This window comes from Cicer arietinum, chromosome 2, assembly GCF_000331145.2.
Source record: "Cicer arietinum cultivar CDC Frontier isolate Library 1 chromosome 2, Cicar.CDCFrontier_v2.0, whole genome shotgun sequence".
In the NCBI taxonomy this organism is placed as follows: Eukaryota; Viridiplantae; Streptophyta; class Magnoliopsida; order Fabales; family Fabaceae; genus Cicer; species Cicer arietinum.
In genome coordinates, this window is record NC_021161.2 from 3,400,686 (window position 1) to 3,423,095 (window position 22,410).

The following is a 22,410-nucleotide window of genomic DNA, read 5'->3' on the forward strand; positions in this document are numbered from 1 at the left end:
ATAATAATAATAATAATAATAATAATAATAATAATAATAATAATAATAATTTCTAGATATAGATATAATTTTAAAAATTACAATTTTCATAGGTAAAATCAATTTCATTTATAGGAAAAAGATTCAATTAGTATATAATGACACCATAAAAGACATGTATATATGTAAAGCTAATTATATCTTGTTATATAGATTCTTGTGCATGCATTTTAAAAAATAATATCACATTGTGACATAATAATATGATATGATTTACAACTTTGTAAACTATAAATCTTTTGTATTGTCACTAGTTATTAAACTCATAAAATTTAACTAATAAAAATTAGCCTAAAAAATCTCAAATATTCTTGAAAAAATACTTGTATGCCTTCATTTTCCATAAGTCACAAAAATATATATTTTATGAAGATAAATACTAGAAGCAATTTGTTTTTATCTATTCTTTAATAGTACTAGATAAAAATTGATAGTAATCACTCCAATTAGAGAATAGATCACACAAAACCAAGAGTAGAAAACCTCATATTTTAAATGGATACTAAAATATATATTCGGAAGTGCAGGGAATCTAATATATACACATATTGATGATGTCTTTTCATAATAACAATACACATTTCCATAAAAAGAATGATAGGTTAGCAGTATTAATATATGCGCCGTAAGAAGTTGTTTAACACTTAAGAAGAGGCTGAATAAGTAACAATTTAGTATTTAAAATGGCAACCAATATTGAAGGATTTTTTTTTCAACTAGGATATGTCAGATTCGAATTTGAGACAAGACGTTTAATTTAACAATATCGATATTTGTCAGTTAAATTAAGATTTAAAAACTAAATAATTTGTTTTACCAAAAGAGTAGTTTATCATGTAGATATTCGTGCAAATATTTTAAGAAATAAAATTATTATGACACAATACAATAGTGAAATGTGATTGGATACACATGTAAAATAATTTGTACTGCATTAGTGTACAATTTGGATAAAATATGTTGGAAATCAAGAATGTTCTTGGTTTTGAGTGTTAGAAAAACGGAGATCGTTCAATGTTCTCCGTATTCAGTTTTGTAATTCAAGTTAAGTTTGAGTGTATGTAATCAACTAACTAGCTAACCAATTGTTTAGTTAGTTAGGTAGGTAGAATTTAGTTAGAAATAATGTAATAAAAGCTAGGATAAATAGCATATTCATTTCTCAATAAAGATTACACATTCATATCATTCTTTTCTTTTCTGGTTTTTACTTCCATTGCAACTGTTTAAACACTAACAATTGATATCCAGAGCAAGGTTCATTGATCTAAATTAAAGAGTGAAAAACACGAGTGAAGTGTGAGGATCAAACACGAGTGTAGTGAGAATTAGTTCAAGTGCAAACAATGGAAATTGTCCAGCCCACATGCCACATTTCGATGGAAAAGATTTGGATAGATGGAGAATGCAGATTCAAGCATTGTTTGAATTTCAAAAAGTGTTGAAAATCATAGAGAAAGATTTTGAAAATCTGGGATCCAATCCAACAGAGAAGCAGATGTTGAATTTTAAAGAAAACAAGAAGAAAGATTGCAAGGCCACCTTCATTCTTCATCAATGTCTTGACACAACCAACTTTGATAAAATGTATGATGCAAGCAGTGCAAAAGAAGCATGGGACATTTTAGAGAAGTGTTATTCTGGAGGAACCAAGGTCAATAAAGTAAAGTTGCAGACCTTACATAAATAGTTTGAATTGTTGCAGATGGAGGAACAAGAGAAGGTTTCAAATTTGATTTCAAGATTGAGGAGTATCACAAATCAGATGGCTAGTTGTATGATGACTCTTCATCATATGAATATTTTTCATTGTTTTTAGTTTTATTTATCTTTTATTCATTAGTTAATTTAAGGAGTTGTTTGATATATTTTGTTAATTTTATATTTTTTCTTTAATGAAATGTTTATGTTCTTATTTCCTTGATTTAAGCAGTGCTGAATTTTGGTGAGAAATCAACATGATACGTGTGGAGTATTTCAGTCATATATGGAGTTGTAGATGTCCAGTTGGAGTCAAACAAAATGCAAATGAAGGCTACGATCCATAGCTACAACTTTCATGAAGACTTCGAAACCAAATTCAGACTCAAAAAAAGAGAAAAAATCACTACACTCCAGATAGAAGATGTTTTGCGCTTGAAGCATGCCCCAAGCGCGCCACAAGCGCATTTCACCCTGAAGCCATTGTCAATCCGCGCCTGAAGCGCGCGACACGCAGCATAACACATTAAAACTCGTTTTTCTCACTTTTTATGGATCTTTTTGACTATTGGAAAGTGGGGAGACTTGTGTCCTAGCATATAAACTCAAAGAAGTCGTTTCTAACATCATTTGAGCAGTTTTATCAATAATCATTCATGTATATTTCTTGTAATTCTTCTCTAATCTCTATCTTTTGTATCTCTGTAATGAGTAACTAAACCCTATTTATTAGGGATGAGTGTAACAAGATGAAATCCTTATTTTTATGATTTGATTTCTATTTATATGAATGAGATTATTGAATTATTTTTCTCATCTTTGTGCTTAATGCTTTTTATTGCTTGATCAACATTAAAATGTTCTAGGATTCATATTTTGAAATGGGAGTGGACTTTACCAATGTTCGAGATGACAAATTCATGAATTTATAGTATAGGGATGGATGCAGGTCATGAAACAAATTAAATTAGTTGCAAATGCAATAGTTTAACAAGAGAATTCATGTACGGTAATATTTAATTCTAATCTTAAATCCACTAAGGAATTTGGGGTTACTTTGGAATTAAAGGTTCTGTCACTAAGACATTATGGCAAGAATAATAAAGAGAATTCGGTAATAATTCAATAAAGGAATTCAATGACTAGGATCAAATTAGATACCAAGGTTGGATTCCAAGTGAAACTCATCCTTGACATTTTTCTTATTATAAAGGATCACTTTTATTACTGTTGTTAATTTCAAATATTATTTCAATCAACTTGGAAACTTTTTGTTTAATTTTAGTAATTAAATATAATTCGATAGTAACACGCAATCTTTAAGTTTGACACTCAGTACTATTGTTTTATTATTACTTGCAACGATTCAGTACACTTGCTGAAAGGCTATCACTGTGGTGAGAAGCTTATTGAGCATAAACTATATGAAAAAATATTGAAATCTTTGCATCCCAGGTTCAATTATGTTGTGTGTGCAATATAAGAATCTAAAGACATTTCCACATTGAGTCTTGAAAAATTGTAGAGAACTTTAGAAGCAAGAGAGTTGAGAATGGATGAAAGGAGTGGGAGTAATTTTGGGAATTTGACATTGGTAGCAAATTCTAACAAGAAAGGAGACTAGAAAAAGAAATGGAAAAAGAATAAATTCAATAAACCTAATGACGAGTCTGAACCTTCATCAGAATAGGGAAATACAAGTGGGAAAATCCAAAGGAATATCAAAGAGTTTTGACAAGAAGAACGTGCAATGTTACAAATATGAGAAGTGTGGACACTTTGCTAATGAATGTTGGAATGGCAAAGGAGGGAAACACAAAAAAAAAAAAGAATATGAAATTTGTATTGCTCAAGAATGTTCTTCGTCTGACTAAAATATAGTTTTGTTGTTGGCTACCACAAACAGAGAACGTTCTCTGTTTTCAGTCACAAACGGAGAACGTTCTCGATTTTCATACACTTGTTGATGGCTACTACGAACGAATAACATTCTTCGTCTCAGTTCTGGTTTCCTAATACTAGTTGCTCTAATCAGCTGACAAGCCAGAGGGAATGGCTGGTTGATACATCAAGAAGGAGCAAGATCAGGTTTGTTGATGATAGAACTTTGGAAGTTGAGGGAGTTGGCAGCATAGTGATCAAAAGAAGAAATGGAAAAACAACAGAAAGTGAGGGAGAAGATGTGCTGCTGGTGAAACTAGAAGATGATGGTTCATAGAAAGTTAATGATGTGGAGGTTGCACAGGACCCAAAAAGTGATGCAGTGGACGTGTTGCAAGCTAAATCAAAAGATGAGCGCTCAAAATTACAGAACCAGTTGAATGCAGCTCAATAAGATCTAAAGAAAGAAAAGGAACATACTCTCCAGACTGAGAAGGAGAAGTTAAAATCTATTGATGAGTTGAAAGAACACACAAAAAGTGGCTAAGGAAGCAAATAAGAAACTCAGTGAAGCATTGGTGGCTCCAAAACTGGCTAAAGCAGAATCTGAGATTGAAAAGTTCTGAGTTATTAAATTAGAACAAGCTGGAATTGAAACTGTGAAGAAGAAGGAAGAAGAATGGCAGAAAGAGCTTGGAAATGTGACGAACGAGAAAGCAGTTGCGTATGCTATTGGTGTTCACACCTTTTTTTGGTAAAGCAACTCATTTGGTTGATAGTACTAACCGAGTTGGACATTTTCAAAAAGTGCTTACATCTATTGGAATTTTCTACATTTATTCAATTGCTATTGGAATTCTTATTGAGCTTATAGTGATGTATCCAATACAACATAGAAAGTATATATATGGAATTGACAATCTTTTAATGCTTTTGATTAGTGGAATTCCAATTATACTGCCAATTGTTTTGTCTGTTACAATGACTATTGGTTGTCATAGGTTTTCACATCAAGCTGCAATCGCAAAAATAATGACAAATATTGAAGAAATGACTAGAATGGATGTTCTTTGCAGTGATAAAATTGGAACTTTCACTTTGAATAAGCTTAGTGTTGATAGAAACTTGATTGAGGTGTTTGCTAAGAGTGTAGATAAGTACTTTGTGATACTTTTAGCAGCTAGAGCTTCTAGGACTAAAAATCATGATGGTATTGATGTTGCAACTGTTGGAATGTTTTTCGACCCACAAGAGGCAAGAGCTGGTATCAATGGAGTGCATTTTCTTCCATTCAATCTTGTAGACAAGAGGAATGCTCTTACCTATATTGATTATGATGGATATTGACATAGATCTAACAAAAGGGCTCCTGAATAAATATTGAACCTCTGCAGCTACAAAGAGGGTGTGAGGAAAAGGGTTCACGCAGCGAATGACAAGTTTGCGCAGTGGGAACTTCAATCTTTAGGCGTTGCTTGTCAGGAAGTACCTGAGAGAACAAAAGATAGTCCTGGTTCACCATGGCAATTTGTTGGTCTGTTACCACTATTTGATATTCCTAGGCATGATAATGCATAAACAATTCAAAGAGCTCTTGAACTTGGTGTCAATGTCAAGATGATTAATGGGGATCAGCTTGCCATTGGTAAAGAAATAAGTAGAAGGCTTGGAATCAGAACCAACATGTATCCATCATCTGCATTGTCTAGTCAAAACAAAGATGCTTCTACTTCATATCTTCCTATTGACGAGCTGATTAAGATGGTTGATGGAGTTAAGAAGATTGCAAAGTGTAAAATCACTTAGAAACTTGATTAAAGGAGAGTGTTGGAAACCAAGAATGTTCTTGATTTCGAGTGTTAGAAAAGTGGAGAACGTTGAACGTTCTCCGTATTCAGTTTTGTAATTCAAGTTAAGTTTGATTGTATGTAATCAACTAACTAACCACTTGTTTGATTAGTTAGTTAGGTAGAATTTAGTTAGAAATAATGTGATAAAAGTTATGTATAAATAACATATTCATTTCTCAATAAAGATAACAATTCATATCATTCCTTTCTTTTCTGGTTTTTACTTTCATTGCAACAGTTTAAACACTAACAAAATCATGTTGAAATTCGTTATGATGGAGATTTTTTTAGATAGTCAATATATGTAATTACTTGTTAATTTTGTTTGAAGAATGAGTTGAATTCATAACTTTGCTGTCACAAGACTTGAGATAGATTAGTCTTTGTAGTTGTGTATGAAAAATACCCAACTTACACTAAAAAATTCAACTAAAATATTTCTTACAATCTGATATGTTAATGAACCAAATTAATTTTAATAGTCAGGTCTCTCACACATTTTCTTAGGATGAATTCCAAAATAAGAGGATCTAAATTCATCCATACATTTAGTAACTAAACCCATATAACAAATACTTTCTTTTTTATTACAATATTTTCCACCTGTCTTGTTAAAGACACTTGTTATAATTTTTATTAAATTTTCATAATATATTGAAATTATTAATTTATTTATCACACATAATTTTTCTAGGAAAATCATACACAAATTTATTAGTTATTTTTTCAAATAATTAGTCTTACTGATAGTTTGTATAATAAGATCAGTGGTAGCCTTAAAGACAATTTTTTTAAAGACGCTAATTTTTTTATTTTCAAATGAAAAACAGTTGTTATGATTTTCATTAAATTTTTATAATTTATTGTATTTATTTATCACAGTTTTTTAAGAGAAATAATACACAAATTTATAAGTTACCTTTCTAAACAATTATTTCTGTTGATATAATGTATAATGGATGGAATTAGGTCCTACTATATATCCTATAGAAGCCTGTGTCCCCAACCTATGATAGATCTAGGCCGAGCCATTTTTATTTTAATTAGATAGTTTTAAAGGTTTTAGTCTTCATCTATTTAATAAAAAGGATATATATACTTTAAGTCATTCGTGAATTTTTTATGTCTAACATGCCAATTTATTTTATTAAGTATAAATAATTTATTATTACTATTATTGTTATATATCAAAATTTTGTATATTGTATTAAATGATCATATATACTTGCTAATACTTTTAATAATTTAAGAATATTGATCTATATAATTTCATATGTATAGGCTTTACGGTCAAAGTGAGTTTAATAAGCTACCATCCCAATAGCAGGCCTCCAGGCCAAGTGATGAAGGCTCTAATATTTTTTATAATATATATTCAATGAGGGTGAATATTTTTATTTTATTTTTGTTAGAGATATTTTTAATTCTTAGAAAATTAAACTTTTAATTTTAGTTTTTTAAAAAAATTTATTCACTTCTAGTCTTTATTTTGATTTTATAGAGAGTCAACATGTATTAAATTTTTCCTACTTTTATTTCAAATAATAAATGTTGCTTGTACATATTTTTTTGAGAGGTTTTTAGTCCATTTTTTACCCAATCTCTTTGTATCATAAAAGAAAAACACATGTATTAAATTACTAAGATGTAATACAAACCAATGGATTAACATTTTGAAAGTTAACCATTGGATTAACACCATATTTTTTCTTTTATCAAAGTTGGTTGTCATCTTATCTTTTTAATTAATGTATTTGATTCTCTTTCTCTTCTTCTCTTTATCTCTCTCGCATATATATCTCTCTCAAAACCTAAAATCTTAACCACCACTCTATGTACTTTTTCGGCCACCACTAGTCTACAATACCCTACCATCAATTTCACATTTTTAAGTGTAAAAGATTGAACGTCATCATTCTTTCTCTCATCACCAGTTCTAATATTAAATGTGTAAGTTCAATTGCTTATTTTATTTTATTTTATTTTACTATAATATTATTTTTTTTATAATTATTTTTCTTTATCATTATATTTCTTCTTACTTATTGATCGTTCTCATTTATCATCTTTATTTTTTATTTTCAAGAATATATATTTTATGATTTTTTTTTACACACATCAGAAGTGTATGTATTTTGATAGAAAACTAATATAATTAATATTTAAAACATATTGTAAATATTTTGTATGAAATTTGATGTGTTTACGTGGAAAAAAAATTAATTTTTATAATTAGATGAAATCATCTAATTTTGAGTTTGTCCTTTACTCTATCAATGAGATGAAAATAGTGTGGGGTGGGTCAAATAATACTTCTCCACAACGGTCATCAATATTTATGAATATTTATGAGATACCTTGTTTTCAGATAAATTAGTGAATATTTAGAATTCAACACACACGCAAAAAGAAAATTATCAAACTATATAAAATTTCATTGTATATTATATTAATATTGTATAATTGTATATATACTTTCTCTCCCTCTATATCTCTCTTCTTCTCTCTCAATCTATTATATTATTGGTAACTTAAAGTGGTATTCTTCACCTTCATTCAATAGGTATCAATTTAGCATTATTGTGGATAATTTCACTAAAATCTACAAGTACAGGTATATTTTTACTTCCCTAACTTCATTCGTAGATCCACTCAGAAAAAAAAAAAAAAAAAAAAAACTTATCCATTCATATTTTCGTCATGCACCAAGACCATATATGTCGAAGCAATAATGTGAATTTTTAATTTTCGACTTAGAGACACTAATTCTGTTTGGCAAGTATAAACCGTTGATTTATAGTTAATAAGCTGTAATTTGTTTATAAAACACATATATTTTTGTAAAGAATGAAAATAATTTTAAAATAGGTTTTTATCTAAAAAAACATTTAATGGTATTACATAAATTAGATTATTTAAAATTACATTTATTAAAAATTAGTTTAATAAACATAAAATAAATTTTCATGGAAATTTATATCTATCCGTCATATCAACTTCTAATTTTACAAAATATTTCTGATTGATTCACTTAGCTTAATTCTCATCCACTTATCACTGTTTTTTTTTTCTCAACCTACATATTAGTTACCAAAATTTAAAATAAAAAAATTATCTTGCCACGAAGTTCTTTCTCTAAAATCTTTTTCTAGTGATAGAGTTAATTGTAGGTATATTTTATTTTCTCTAATTTCTATCATTATAGTTTAAAATTTTCATTAGTGATTCACTATCTAAGTAGAAGATTTATTTGGTTAGTATTATTTTTTAGAAGTAAAAGATATTGCATAAAATATTCATTTTCACTCACTTTTTAATTATTCAATTAAACATGGACATAAAATTCAATTATTCTTTATCTATTTTCTTTATTTTCTCATCTTTCTAAATAAAGTAAAATACTCATATAATAAAATATATACACGTATTAATCTTCTCACATTCAAACAAAAGATACATAAATAAATATACAATTAAAAAAATATATTAAAAATGACACACTATATAAACTGACAATATTGTAGTTTATGTCACATGCATCTAAACATATATGTGAATTCTTTCCATTCATCCACTTGGAGAAGACAACAATAAATACACACATATACTTTTTGCACCCCCCAACCATACTTTTTGCATTCTCTTCTTATAGAGAGAGGAACTTCCCTCTACATTAACCAAAAAAGGGTTCAAAACATTTCAAAATTCAATCACTCCGTAAAAGGGTTTGTTTCTCTTCCTTTTGAGTCATCAATTTTAATTTTCTTTTTCTTTTTCTTATTGTTGTTGTTTTTTTTTTTTTTGTGTGCAATGAATGAAAAAACTAAAAAAAAAAAACTTTCATTTGTGGGCAGAATCAACAATGAGGAGACTGAAAAATTTGATGGTGACTCTTAAAGCTAAAATAAAGTCAATGAAGAATAAGAAGACTTATAATAAGGTGGAGAAAAGTGAGAGTATGAGAAACGAAATAAGGAGCATGAAGGCCAAAAAGCTCATTGAAAAGACTCTCAAACTAGCTGATTTACCTAAGTCCAACACTTATATATTTTGACGCTTTAGATTATTTTTTAATTCATTGCTTTTTTTATAAAAAGAAAAATTTAGACGATAATTAAATTCACAATTTTATTAGTATAAATCAACTCTTTATCAATTAAACGAACTTTGTTATTTTTATTTTTGTTCATTGTTTTAGATGATGGTAAAACATAAATTGTAAATGCAAATTATATTTTAAATTTACTCATTTATATATTTAACTTTACTCATTATGTTCTTCCTATGTGGTTTAAATGTTGGTAACATCTACCGTGAACCAATCTAACCACACATATATTTTGGTAAATATATAGCTCTAGTATTTGGATATTGCGAAGTGAGAACAAGTGTGATTTTTCTTGTGTATTTACACATGGAACCAAATAAAGTAAATCTTGTGAGATAATATTTTTTTGTTGACAAAATATTTGCTTATTTTTTGAATCTGAATAATAGGAATATTCAGAATTAAAACTCTTGTGAGAAAAAGTATTACGGTCCATAAGATTAATCTCTATAATTGGATGTAAATAATTTATGCAAAAAAATCATTTTTTCTTAATCAAGAAAAATAAATACAATATTAGACACACTTATTATTTTGTATCCAGTCGATTTGCACATTTCTTTCAGAGCTATATTAGGAATTAAATCCATGTGTTATTTTTGGTTGGGCAGTATAGAAACATTTTATATTTTGATAAAATGGACATAAATTGAAGTTTTTTTAGGCAATATATTGTGAGATTTTATTCTTTTCTTTTTTTATTAAAAGATTTTATTCTTTTCAATTGCTTAATAATGTAATCTTTAAAACATTCCATTCGATTCCAGGTAAAATAGACAATGTAATGAAGGGTATAAAAATATTACTAAATAAGTCTTGAATAAATAAACAATGGGTCATATTTCTTTCAAACTTGAATGATGATTATGGTTGCACAAAGGCTCAATTAGATTCAAAGAAATTGATACAAAGGGGTCAAAGTTACAATCTGTTCAACGTTGAGTCTCAAAACAAATTTTAAATAAAAATCTTGATAAAATGAAATAGAGCATTTTAACATTAACAATAATTTTTTATCATAATTTTATTAAAATTTCTACCTTTTTATTTTTGAATATACAAAGTATTTTAATTAAATGTCATGTGTTGTATCTTTTTATATTTGTGAGAATTTTTACTTGTTACTTATACTTTTTTAGGCCTAAATAAATATCAAAATGTAATTTTTCCATAGTTTTAAAGTCCTTGCTTTACTAATTTGGGTCTTGATCTGACTCTGTAAATTTTTCCATAGTTTTCAGTGTAAACTTTTTTGTACAGCCAACTAATAATAATCATTCTTATGTATAATTCATGAAGTAGTTACCAATAAAGTCGACTTCTTTTATGTAAAAAATAAAATAATTTTAATTATTTAGTGATTTATAATTTTTTGACATTATAAAAAACTATACCAACAATACATTTAATTAAATCAATAAAAAATCTCAAATTTCTAATTAACCATTAAGAATAAATAAGTGATAAAAGTTAAAGGAGAAAAGTAATGCTAACGTTACTGGTTGTCTGAGCAACAACAGTTACAGGTCAAGAACAGAAAATGTAAGCTTGAGAGTTGAGAGTGAAAAATGCAAATAGCATTTGTCTTTTATGAATATTTATTAAAAAACTAATAATGTAATTTAATTTAAAAAGTTTACAACAATAAAGGTGTCGTGGTGTAGTTGGTTATCACGTCAGTCTAACACACTGAAGGTCTCCGGTTCAAGTCCGGGCGACGCCAAATAAGTTTATTTATTTTAAATTTATGAAGAAGAAAAAAATGATATAAAGCCTCTTTATACCGAAAATATATAAATAAATTAAATCTTTTAGCTGCAACCTGTATGGAACATTTTGCAGACTGTTTCCTTCAATTCAAATACCCCTGTCGTGTCCATATACTAGATGGTACCATTATGGTCCGATAAATATAAACCATTTATATAATAATAAAAAATGAATGCAACGGTTCAAGATTCGCGCGCAACTTTTTTTATTTGTTATCTGATTCAACTTAGGTAATCCAATTAAACCATAATTCAGAAGTCTTAGTTTGATCTTTAGTTAAGTTTTTAAAACATTACTAGCAACAAGTATAACAAGTGGAGTATAATTGAAAGGAGTGCAAATCCGACATATACCGATAACATAAAGAAATTTAAGAGAAAATGCATTACATCATTGATTCATTGTTATAAATTTCTTTCTAAAAAATATTAATGAAAAAAAATTATGCACTTTTAGTGTAATCCAATTTGACATTGATAGTTAATAATAATTGTTGATTTTATCATATCACCATATAATTGTAAATGCAATTATAAAATAATTCTACAATCAACGATTTGTGTTATGTTTACACTAACATTACAAGTCATTAAACTTAAAAAATTAACATACAGCGAAATCATTCAACCACACCTCTACTATGAATCTACACCCCCATTTTTGTTACCCACATCACTGAATATTGCTACCCACACCTCCATTTTTGCTATCCACACCTCTCAATTTTTGTGTAAAAACGAAATACCTAAATTGATCTTGCCTATTTATAACATTTTTAACTATAACCTCTTATTTTATCTTCATCTTCAATCATTCTCATTGTCTATCATTTAAATCAGGTTTGCATCAATTGTTGTTCTTGTTCTTGTTTTTTTACAATGTGTAGTTGTTGTTCTTGTTCCCGTGACACTATATTTTTTCGTAAACCCAGAAACCTATGTGAACTAAGTTCACGTACGTGAACTCAGTTGCGTATGCAAACTAACGCTGTCCATAAATCTACATGAACTGAGTTTGAGTACGCAAACTCAGTTTGCGTAAAACCTACGTGAACTATATTCACGTATGTGAACTCAATTCACGTAGGTTCTATGCATACTTGGTTTATGTACGTGAACTCAGTTCACGTATGTTTTACGTAGACTGAGTTTTTTGGGCAGAGTGAGTTTGTGTAAGTGAACAAATATTGTGTCGCAACATACTTGATTGTGTTTTAATTTTTATTATGATATGATTATGCAGAAATGGTGCCACTATGTTTACTTATAGAGCATGTTGAGTTATAATTAATGATATTGTTAATGATGAGGGTACTGCTAATGATAAGGGTCATCGTGTTAGACTAACCGCTTCTGCACGAGCTTAGAGTCTTGAGAAGCAACATGAAGTGTAGAGGGAGAGGCAAACACAACATGAACAATGACGATTACAACATCAACAAAAGGCCCAACAGAAAGGGGAGACCCAACAGGAAGAGCAAACACAACATCAGGCCCAACCAGAGCACCTAGATAAACCTCCACAAACCGATGGATATCCTGGTGGTCTGGTTGACAAGTATGCTCTTATGACATTTGGTGATTATGTGGCCACTCAACTTTGGGATGAAGTGGTAATTTTCTCGATCACATTAAATTTTTAATAGTTGTTGTCATAATGTGTTTTAACTTACAGTTTTTCATTTCTTTTGTTTTAGGATCACGGGGGAGCTAAGGGTACTTGAAGTTGGCTACTTGAAGTATATCATCAGCGATATCGTGATCAGTATTGGGAGATGGCTGCAAGGACGTTTCTACTATTTTTAGTTGGTTGCACACTTTTCAGCGACAAGAGTACCTTTGCAGTTAGCGTTGTCTACTTAGAGTGCTTTTGAGACCTCAACTCATGTGGGGGATATGCATGGAGGTGCTGACAATCTCGGCGAAGTTAATATGCATTAGACCAGAACGATTTATGGGTATCTGACACTTTTACAAGTAAACTCAATGGTTGTTTATTGTGTTGATATGTTATTAATTCTAAATTAATGATACTATTAATTCTAAACTAATTATATGTGTTGAAGCTTGGATTTATGAGCATTTCTCAACTTTATGTGTAGATTGTTGTAGACTTTGACCTAGATATATTGAGGCCAATCCTATAGCACTTCGATGGAAGCCGAAGATGGATAAGGTTTGATTCTTCCATTTAGGAAATAAGCACAATAAATTGATTGCTTTTGAAAAAAGATATTGAATTACGTTCATCAAAGCAAGGTCTCTATCAGTAACGACGACTTGAACTTCACCACTTGTAATGTGTTCTTTCAACATTTGTAGTGCCTACATGAAGTTGTCAGCATGCTCAAACTTTAGATATGCAAATGCCACACAAAATGTCATTTCAGTAGAAGTAACACCAATAATCTCAAGTAACGACATTCGATATCTGCAAGTCTTGTATGTGTTATCCATAATCAATATTATGTGAAAATTATTTACACGAGTGATAACATTTGGATAGGTCCAAGATATGTCCCTCAACTCATCTAAATCATCCACGTATTTGTCGTGTTCCATCAATGTCATTAGATATTGCATTTATGTTCTATTACCTCTAAGTGATGAACGATATGTTTGATATGCATTGTAAACTTGTTTGATTGTCATTAAAGTTTCAATATTATGATCTTTTAATGTGATCAATATCATGATACTTAATTGAGATCACGTATACATGAATTGTGATCATGTATGTGTACCTTGTAACATCCCACTTTTTCAAGATATTAACTAACAAAATTCTAAACGTAAAGATACATATTCTTTTATTTATTTATTTATTTATTTATAAGAATATCTTAAATACTCATTTACTTTAAAACCAATTAATATATTTTTCAATTGTATTTCAAAAATAATGAATCAGAGCATTTGCAATTACAAAATAAGGTTAATATGTTAAACAAAATAAACTTCTACGGCCAAACACTTGGTGTTTTACTACCCAAAAATAAATCGTAGTTGATCATAACTTTGGACACTTGTGGAAAAATCACTCAACAAGTCTAACACTAGTACAAAAGTATTTTGGAGCCTCCAAATGCATGTTATTGTACTTCCTCGCATTTCTCATACTAGGTTGGTCTGCGACATTATTCGCTCAAGTAACATTATATGTGACATCATGTCAAATGTAAGGGTAATCTCCAAATAACAAATACGGAGCAAATATACATGCATATATAGTTGTTATAGTAAAAATATAAATAAATCATATATTTCATTTAACAGTTAAAATCACAAAGCACAAAAGATATAAATCAACCAAAATGCACAAATCCTATTGTTGGGCTATATGTCAATGCATTATTCTAGAATATCACCATCTTGTAAGACAAAGAGCCCCACCATTGAACAATGTCTCACTGTTGAACTTGTCCCACCATTGGACAAATGTTCTACAGAGTTTCATGTTCAGTATCCCACCGTTGAGTATTTTTCTGAATCACGTTGCCTTTGCAATGAACTGTCGTCACATACTTGTGACTAGGTTCATGCCACCAATGCATGCATGAATGTCATCATCTTAGTTAGTAACAAAATATATCACTCAACAAAAATGTCCAAAACCAAATTGGTTTAGACACAAAGTCATCACCTCAAATAACCACAACATGTCAAGCACAACCATTATAACAACATGTCATATAACGTTTATTTTTCACAATTTGAACATGTCAAACGCAACCATTATAACAGCGTATCATATAACATTTATTTTGAAGATAAAACACAAACATAACCAATACATAATATCGCTGTTCATTTATATCACATATAATTCAAGTAGGAAAGCGAATGAGGTGAGACCCTTACCGTTATGAGTCTCGTTATTAAGATTTCTAAGTAGCTGTATTTGCTCCAAAAACATTACACCTTCACAAATTAATTTACTATCCACTTATTGTCAAAACCTATCTATCCCTGATTTATATTAAAGGTTTGATGTTGGCTTAAGGGTTTATGACAAACCATTTCTTTATATTTTTAAAGATACCAATTCTCTCAAATTAAAATATAATATAAGTTAATTAACATCAAACAATGTAAAATATAATATGATAATACTAATTAATAATCGAAAAGAGTGAGTAATATTATTTTGATAAATAAAAACTACAGACACCCAATTTTTTCTATTTCTAATTAATCACTTACAAAATTATAATTAATTCAATTAAATAAATTATTAATTTAAATAATATTTAAAATTATAATTAATCACTATTTTTACTATAAATTAATTAAATATATATTCAACTAAACTAAAAAAACCCTAAAAAAAAATTATTATGAAAACTATATGAAAGTAGGATTTTCATGACAAATGATGTAGCTAAGGGTTATTATTATGAGAACGGCGTGAATCAAAGCAGAGAAGTATTCCTTATATAGTATCAAATTAATATTATAGACGTTAAAAGTATGTTGGAGGGCTATTAGGTAATTTCTAGATAAGAATAAAAATGATAATGTGGGTAATCATTAAGATTATTGTTGTTGGAAGAGCAGTATTCCTATGAGAACGACGTGAATCAAAGCAGAGGCAGTATGCCTTATATAGTATCAAATTAGTATTATAGAATTAAATACCTATTGTTATTATTATTGTTATTATATAATTAAATTTTATAATGTGAATTGAATTTTAAATTTATTAATCTTAAATTTATTAATCTTAATTTAAGCCTAGCATGTATATTTTCAGAATTAAGACAGTCAAATCTCTATACCTTCCTTCACGCAGAAAAATATGAGTGGGCGATGAGTAGTATATATACATAGTTATCCATAAGCTTTTTACACTCAATACACTAAACACATTACTGCTGAAAAAAATGGTTCCTCCGTCATACACTGCTCATATCAGAACCGATGCAAAATTTGTTGATGCATTTGACCGACTTGTTCGAAGTGGGATAAAATCCAAAGTTAGGTTCGTTGATGGAAGAGAGATTAGGTCTGCTTGTTACGACTACATGTTTGAGCTGATTGAAAACAACAATCTGGACAAGGATCGTAGAGACAGGATTGCTAATCCACGTCCTGAGCATCGCCCACGTCAACCTCCCAATCCACTTCTAATCATAACAGTGCACAGCAAGGATGAGTTGTCTGATGCCATGGTGCTTACTTCAAGGCGCAAGTTCCTCATGGTGTTGCCGATCGTCGACCACTCATTCTCGCCATCATGAAGCGTGACATTGCGCTTGTCCGGATTCCTTGAAGCAAGCAAGTTTGATCACAGATGTTAGTATTGTAATTAGTGAAAATGATGAAGTCTATGTTTCTTTTTTATTGTTTGAGTCTGTTTATAAGTTAGTGTGGCCATGGAGTCTATAATATGTGTGGGGAAGTAATGTGTGTCTCTATTTATTTTTTATTATTTGAGTTTGTTTATGAGTTAGTGTGGCCATGGAATCTATAATATGTGTGGGAAAATAATGTGTGTCTCTGTTTCTTTTTTATTGTTTGAGTCTGTTTATGAGTTAGTTGGTCATGGAGTCTATAATACATATGGAAAGTCATGTGTTGAGTCATGTTTATGGGTTATTATGTATGGCTGTCATGTAAGCATTTGTGATTAATTATTAATATAATGTTTAAATATTGTGTGTAAACTTGTTTGGTAAGCCTAAGAGTTCACTGAGATATTTCAAATTTCTTGTGTTTTGTTCTTATCGTTTTACTGCATCAAATTCTACACATAATTGTTCATTCATTTTGTTCTTGCTTTTAAAAGCTCAATATTTGTTAACTTTAAATCATTACTTTGATTACTAAGAAAGATGAATAATCATTTGATTTGTGGTAATTTCTGAAGATTAGCCCAACAAAGTTAAGTCATTTATGGATCAGGGGAATAACTCCGTGTAATTTTTTTTGAAAATCTCAGTGTAAATTGTTTTGTTGAATTGACATTAATTATGAATGAGTTTGGTTGTGTAATATAAGCCTAAGAGTCCATTGACTCAACATTTTTAATTTAACATAACCTTTTTTTGTATGTATTTATGAAACTGTCATTAATCAAAATAGCTTCTCTATGTTTTTCTGGGAATGCATATTCAAATCAAAAAAGTAAAACACCTCTTGTTTGTGATTTTCTGTATTTATAAAGCAGTAATTTTTAAAACAACAATTCTTGTCTTATTTTAATGAGTTTTTCAATTTATTGCTTACATGATCCTCATAATTCTTGTCTTTAGAAACTTGAGACAATTTGTGACTAAGGAAACAAAATTAACTTGGAGTAGCATATCCAAAGACGATGCAAGTGGATGAAAAAGCTTCTTTTTGAGGGGAGCATGTCTAGATGAATGGATGAATGCAACAATGATATCAAAGTCGATGATTTGATGTGATCAACTCTTTGTAATAAAGTCCCACATTGAATGAAGGGATGGACTCACACTTGAGGGAGAGATAAGTTGGTATATCAAGTGTGAGTAAAGAAGTCTCATGGAAAAATCGATAATGAATACTATATAAATGAGATAACCCTTAAACATATTGTCTTAAAATGTGATGTTCAACCCACGTATGTGATTGCTCTTAGTCCAATGTGATGATCCCCAACCCCTTATGACCAACACAGATGAATAAAAGGAGCACAAAGAACCCATCCACTTTTTATTAATCCTTAATGTAATTTGACAGGGCATTTAAAAGTTCATCAACAAAATTAAAACAACTCACAAACATAAAACAAGCAGCATTGAAAAAGTTTACAAATTATAAAACAAATAATTTAAACAAACAAGATGTAGGCACATGTGAGAATGTCAACTAATCAGAAGACTTTTGGGACATTTTTTTAGATCCTTGGAAACTTGGTCCATGGTTGGGCGAGAACGTGGACTTTCAGTCACACAAGAAGCTACAATCCTTATAATCGATACTAACTCATTGACAATTGGATTTAAAGGAGGAGGTAGTCGTTCGTCAAACTTATCCATCAATGACTTAGTACCTGCTGTTGAGCTCATTGTAGTCCATAAAGATGATAACATTGAATAAGATGTAACATCTCCCGGGTGTTTTCCAAAAAGTATTTCCAATGCAAAAATTCCAAAACTATACACATCACATTTTTCATTAACTTCCATTGTGTATGCCAATTCTGTAACAATTCAAAAGAGAAATCATGTATATAACTAATAATGAAGTATATATGTTCCAAATTGATAATAAGGAAAGGGAATTAACCTGGAGCAGCATATCCAAAGGTTCTAGCAAATGTGGTCCAGTTGGTTGAATTAGGATTAAGAAGCTTAGCTGTCCCAAAGTCAGAGACATGAGCGACATATTCCAAATCCAACAAAACCTTCTTGCTTGATATATCTCGATGAACAATTGGAGGTGAACAATCATGGTGCATGTAGCATAAAGCATTAGCTACATCTTTTATGACATTCATCCTCTTCTCCAATCAAATGCAATTGTTTGTTCCTCATCTTTCAAAATCTTATCCACACTACTTTTATCCAAAAATGAGAATCTAGAATGTGAACAAAACCCGTAGAGCTTGACAATGTTACGATGTTGAATTTCTATCAGAGTTTTGATCTCATTTGTGAAAGCTTTCATAGTAGACATTTCTTCATTTGGCACTGAATGCATTTTTTTGACAGCAACAACTTGACCCGTGGGTAAGTCTGCTTTGTAAACACTTCCATTCCCTCCAACTCCAATGAGATATTTGTCATCAAACTCTTCTGTGGCAGCAATAATGTTCTCATACACTATTTTTCCATCATAACCCCATATTGCAAATATGTTTTGAGCATTTGTTTCTGAACCTTGATATTCTTTTCTGGTTGAAATTTGGCAACGATGATATGAGAATCCAAAAAATACCAATGTTAGTATTAGAATTCTAACTATAAGGGGTAAAACTAATAATAAGACTTTGTTAATCTTATCATGAGATTTACTGCTTGTTGTTGTTGGGCAAGGCTCCATGCCTGAGATATTACCACACAGGCTTTTATTATTTCCCAACATCTCAAATGTAGCATTGTTGAAATCTTTCATGTTTGGAATTGGACCCTCCAATTGATTAAATGATATATCAACAAATGATAAGCTAATCATTTGATTGAAATTGGAGGGAATATGACCAGAGAGATTATTATGTGATAGATTCATTTTTTCTAAACATTTGAGCAAGCTAAATGGGGATGGTATTGTTTCATTCAAAGAATTTCCACTAAGATCAAGAATTTGAAGAGCTTCGAATTGACCAAATTCAACTGGAATATTTCCTTCAAATTTGTTTTGGCTCAAATTTAGGTTAAATAACCTTGGCAAATTTGCAAGTTGTTTTGTGATGAAGCTAGTTAAATTATTTGCTGCAAGCTCTAAGTTATTGAGTTGTTGCAATGATGACATTTGTGTAGGAACATTTTCTAAAAGACGGTTGTTACTCATCACAAGGTTGATCAACAAAGTTAACTTGCCTAACTCCTCTGGAATTTTTCCTGTAAGATGGTTTGAAGACAAGTCGAGTAACTCTAACTTGGTTGCCTCCCCTAGTTCTGGTGGTATGCCACCAGATAAGTTATTGTTGGAGATATCAAGGCTTGTGAGGTTGTAGCACTTTCCCCAAGTGGGAGAAAGGTGGCCATAAAATTTATTTTCACTTAATCCTATGTAGTCCAAATTTGGATATACACCAAAATCGTTAGTTATATTTTCCGTAAATTGGTTTTGATCAAGCCTAACTCTAATGAGACTAGAACAATTTTTCAAACTCATTGGAACTGGATCTGTGAAGTGATTATTCAATGCAAAAATTCTTTGCAACTTTCCACCAATGAAAATGTTGTGTGGCAACTGGCCAATGAAATTATTATTAGCTAATTGCAAATTTTCCAAATTGATAATCATGTTCATTTCAGTAGGAATGATGTTAGTTAGTTGATTTGAGAATAAAAATATTTCTCTAAGGTTGTTCAAATTTTTTATAGTGGAAGGAATTGGTCCTGAGAATTGATTCTGAGATATGTAAATGGATTCCAAATTGACCAAGTTACCTATGGAAGATGGGATTGAGCCAGAGAGTTTGTTATCTACCAATTGGAGAGTGGGGAGAGAATATAGTTTACCAACTTCATTTGGAATTAAACCACTAAGACTATTTGTATAAAGATAAAGATACATTAAATTACTCAAGTTTCCAATTGTAGGTGGGATATTTCCAGAGAGAAAATTATTTGACAAATCAAGTTGGTACATATTTGTCATCATTCCGATTTCATGAGGAATTGAACCAGAAAGACTATTGTTTTGAAGCCACAAAATCGTCATGTTGACCAACTTCCCAGTTTCCTTAGGAATGTCTCCTGAGAATGTGTTATTATCAAGTCTTAGATGCTCTAGATTAGTCAAGCTTAAAATTTCTAATGGAATAGATCTAGAACAGTTATTGTCAGAAAGGGTGCGTTCTCTCAAGCTTACCAACTCTCCAATCTCCCGAGGGTTGCCAGAAATTTGGTTATGAGCTAAATTTAGATATGACTAGTTAACCAATTTTCCTATAGAAAATGGGATAGGTCCCGTGACATTGCAATATGTTAGTGAAAGTTTTATCAAATTTCTCAAATTGGAAAGTTGTTCGAGGGCGGGACCATCGACAAAAACTCCACTATGGCCAATATCTAAAGTCTCTAACTTATGCAGCTTCACAATATCTTGGGCATTTATAGAACCATTAAAGTTATTTAGGTTAATCACAAAGTACTTCAAGCTCTGCAAATTCCAAATTTCTTTTGGAATGTTGCCAGAAAGATTGTTCTCTGCAAGATCTAAATGTGACAACAATGACAAGTTCTCAATAGAAATTGGAACTGTCCCTTCTAGATTTGCTTGTGCTATACTAAGCTCTCTCAAATTTTTTAATGCACCTATTTCTCGAGGAATGGAACTATTGAAAAGATTACCATCCAAATATAATGTTTGAAGATTGGACAAATGTGTTATTTCAGATGTAATTGTTCCTATGAAATAATTGGCGCTAAGATCAAGATGAGAGAGTTTGGATAAGACCCCAATATTGGGTGGAATACTTCCATTCAAGAAGTTGTGACTAATATTTAGAGTGAGGATGTTTGGAAGTAATGAGAAGTTGAGACTTTCAAGCGTACCTCTTAATCCTATGTTGTTGAGATTTACGTTAGAGACATGTTTGAACTCATCACACGTAATTCCCAACCAGTTGCATGAATTGTTGCTTGTCCATGAAGATAGCAAAGTTTGGCTTTGGTTGTCAAATGTTGTTTTCCACTTCAACAAAGCACTTGCTTCTATGCTTTGTATAGTTGAAGCACTAGATGACATTGTCAAGGCTATTGTCAAAGCAAAAAACACCATTACTAGCTTCATGGACTGAAGCATTGGAGAAATGAAAACCATGCTTTGTCTAATACAATTTGATAAAATTGGAATTGGATGCATAAGTGAAAATACTTTGTGTTTGTAATTTAGAGACTCGTGTGTTGTGTAGTTTATGTGGTGTTGTAGAGTATTTATAGGTAAGGAACAATCACTTCTACGAGAACAAGTCTTAATAATATTGTTGTGGAAACTTAATGATATAATGTGATATGTACTAAAAGTGATTGACTGTTCAATAGCAATACCCACTAAGATAAATTCTTTAATAACCTAGTGATTATGTGGGGTTAAAGTATATACAATGGAAAAATACTTTAAAATTCAATTTATTTAAAAGTTGATTTTATAATTTAAGTTTTAATTAATGTTTTACGTATAAGATATTGGTAATTTTTAGATACTACATAATTTACCTTAATAAATATGATTTGATAATATTTACAAATAAATTTATATTAGTTTCCACTTAAAACAAGAAGTAGCTAGTTGGCTAAAACCTCACACATTTAGAAATGATTACTTTTAATTTTTTAAAGTACTATCACTACTTGTTTTGGTGTTTAGTTTTTATAAAAAAAAAAAAGTATTTAATTACCGTTACATTTTAAATTATATATTT

The 22,410-nt window shown here is 30.1% G+C and overlaps 1 protein-coding gene, 1 non-coding gene and 1 pseudogene across 2 annotated transcripts; 2 read left to right on the top strand and 1 right to left on the bottom strand.

Moving 5' to 3' along the window:
* The first annotated feature begins 1,405 nt into the window (after positions 1-1,405).
* LOC101501467 (plasma membrane ATPase-like) lies at positions 1,406-5,427 on the top strand (annotated as a pseudogene).
* Positions 5,428-11,228: 5,801 nt separating this feature from the next.
* Positions 11,229-11,302, top strand: TRNAV-AAC (transfer RNA valine (anticodon AAC)). The gene has a single exon. It is a non-coding gene; the product is annotated as a tRNA-Val (tRNA).
* A 6,876-nt stretch (positions 11,303-18,178) lies between these two features.
* On the bottom strand, positions 18,179-21,791 carry LOC101501785 (uncharacterized). Its single transcript, XM_073365149.1, is given in 3 exon segments — positions 18,179-18,516; positions 18,603-18,821; positions 18,824-21,791. Coding segments are annotated over 3 exon segments (3,525 nt in total).
* Positions 21,792-22,410: the final 619 nt, after the last annotated feature.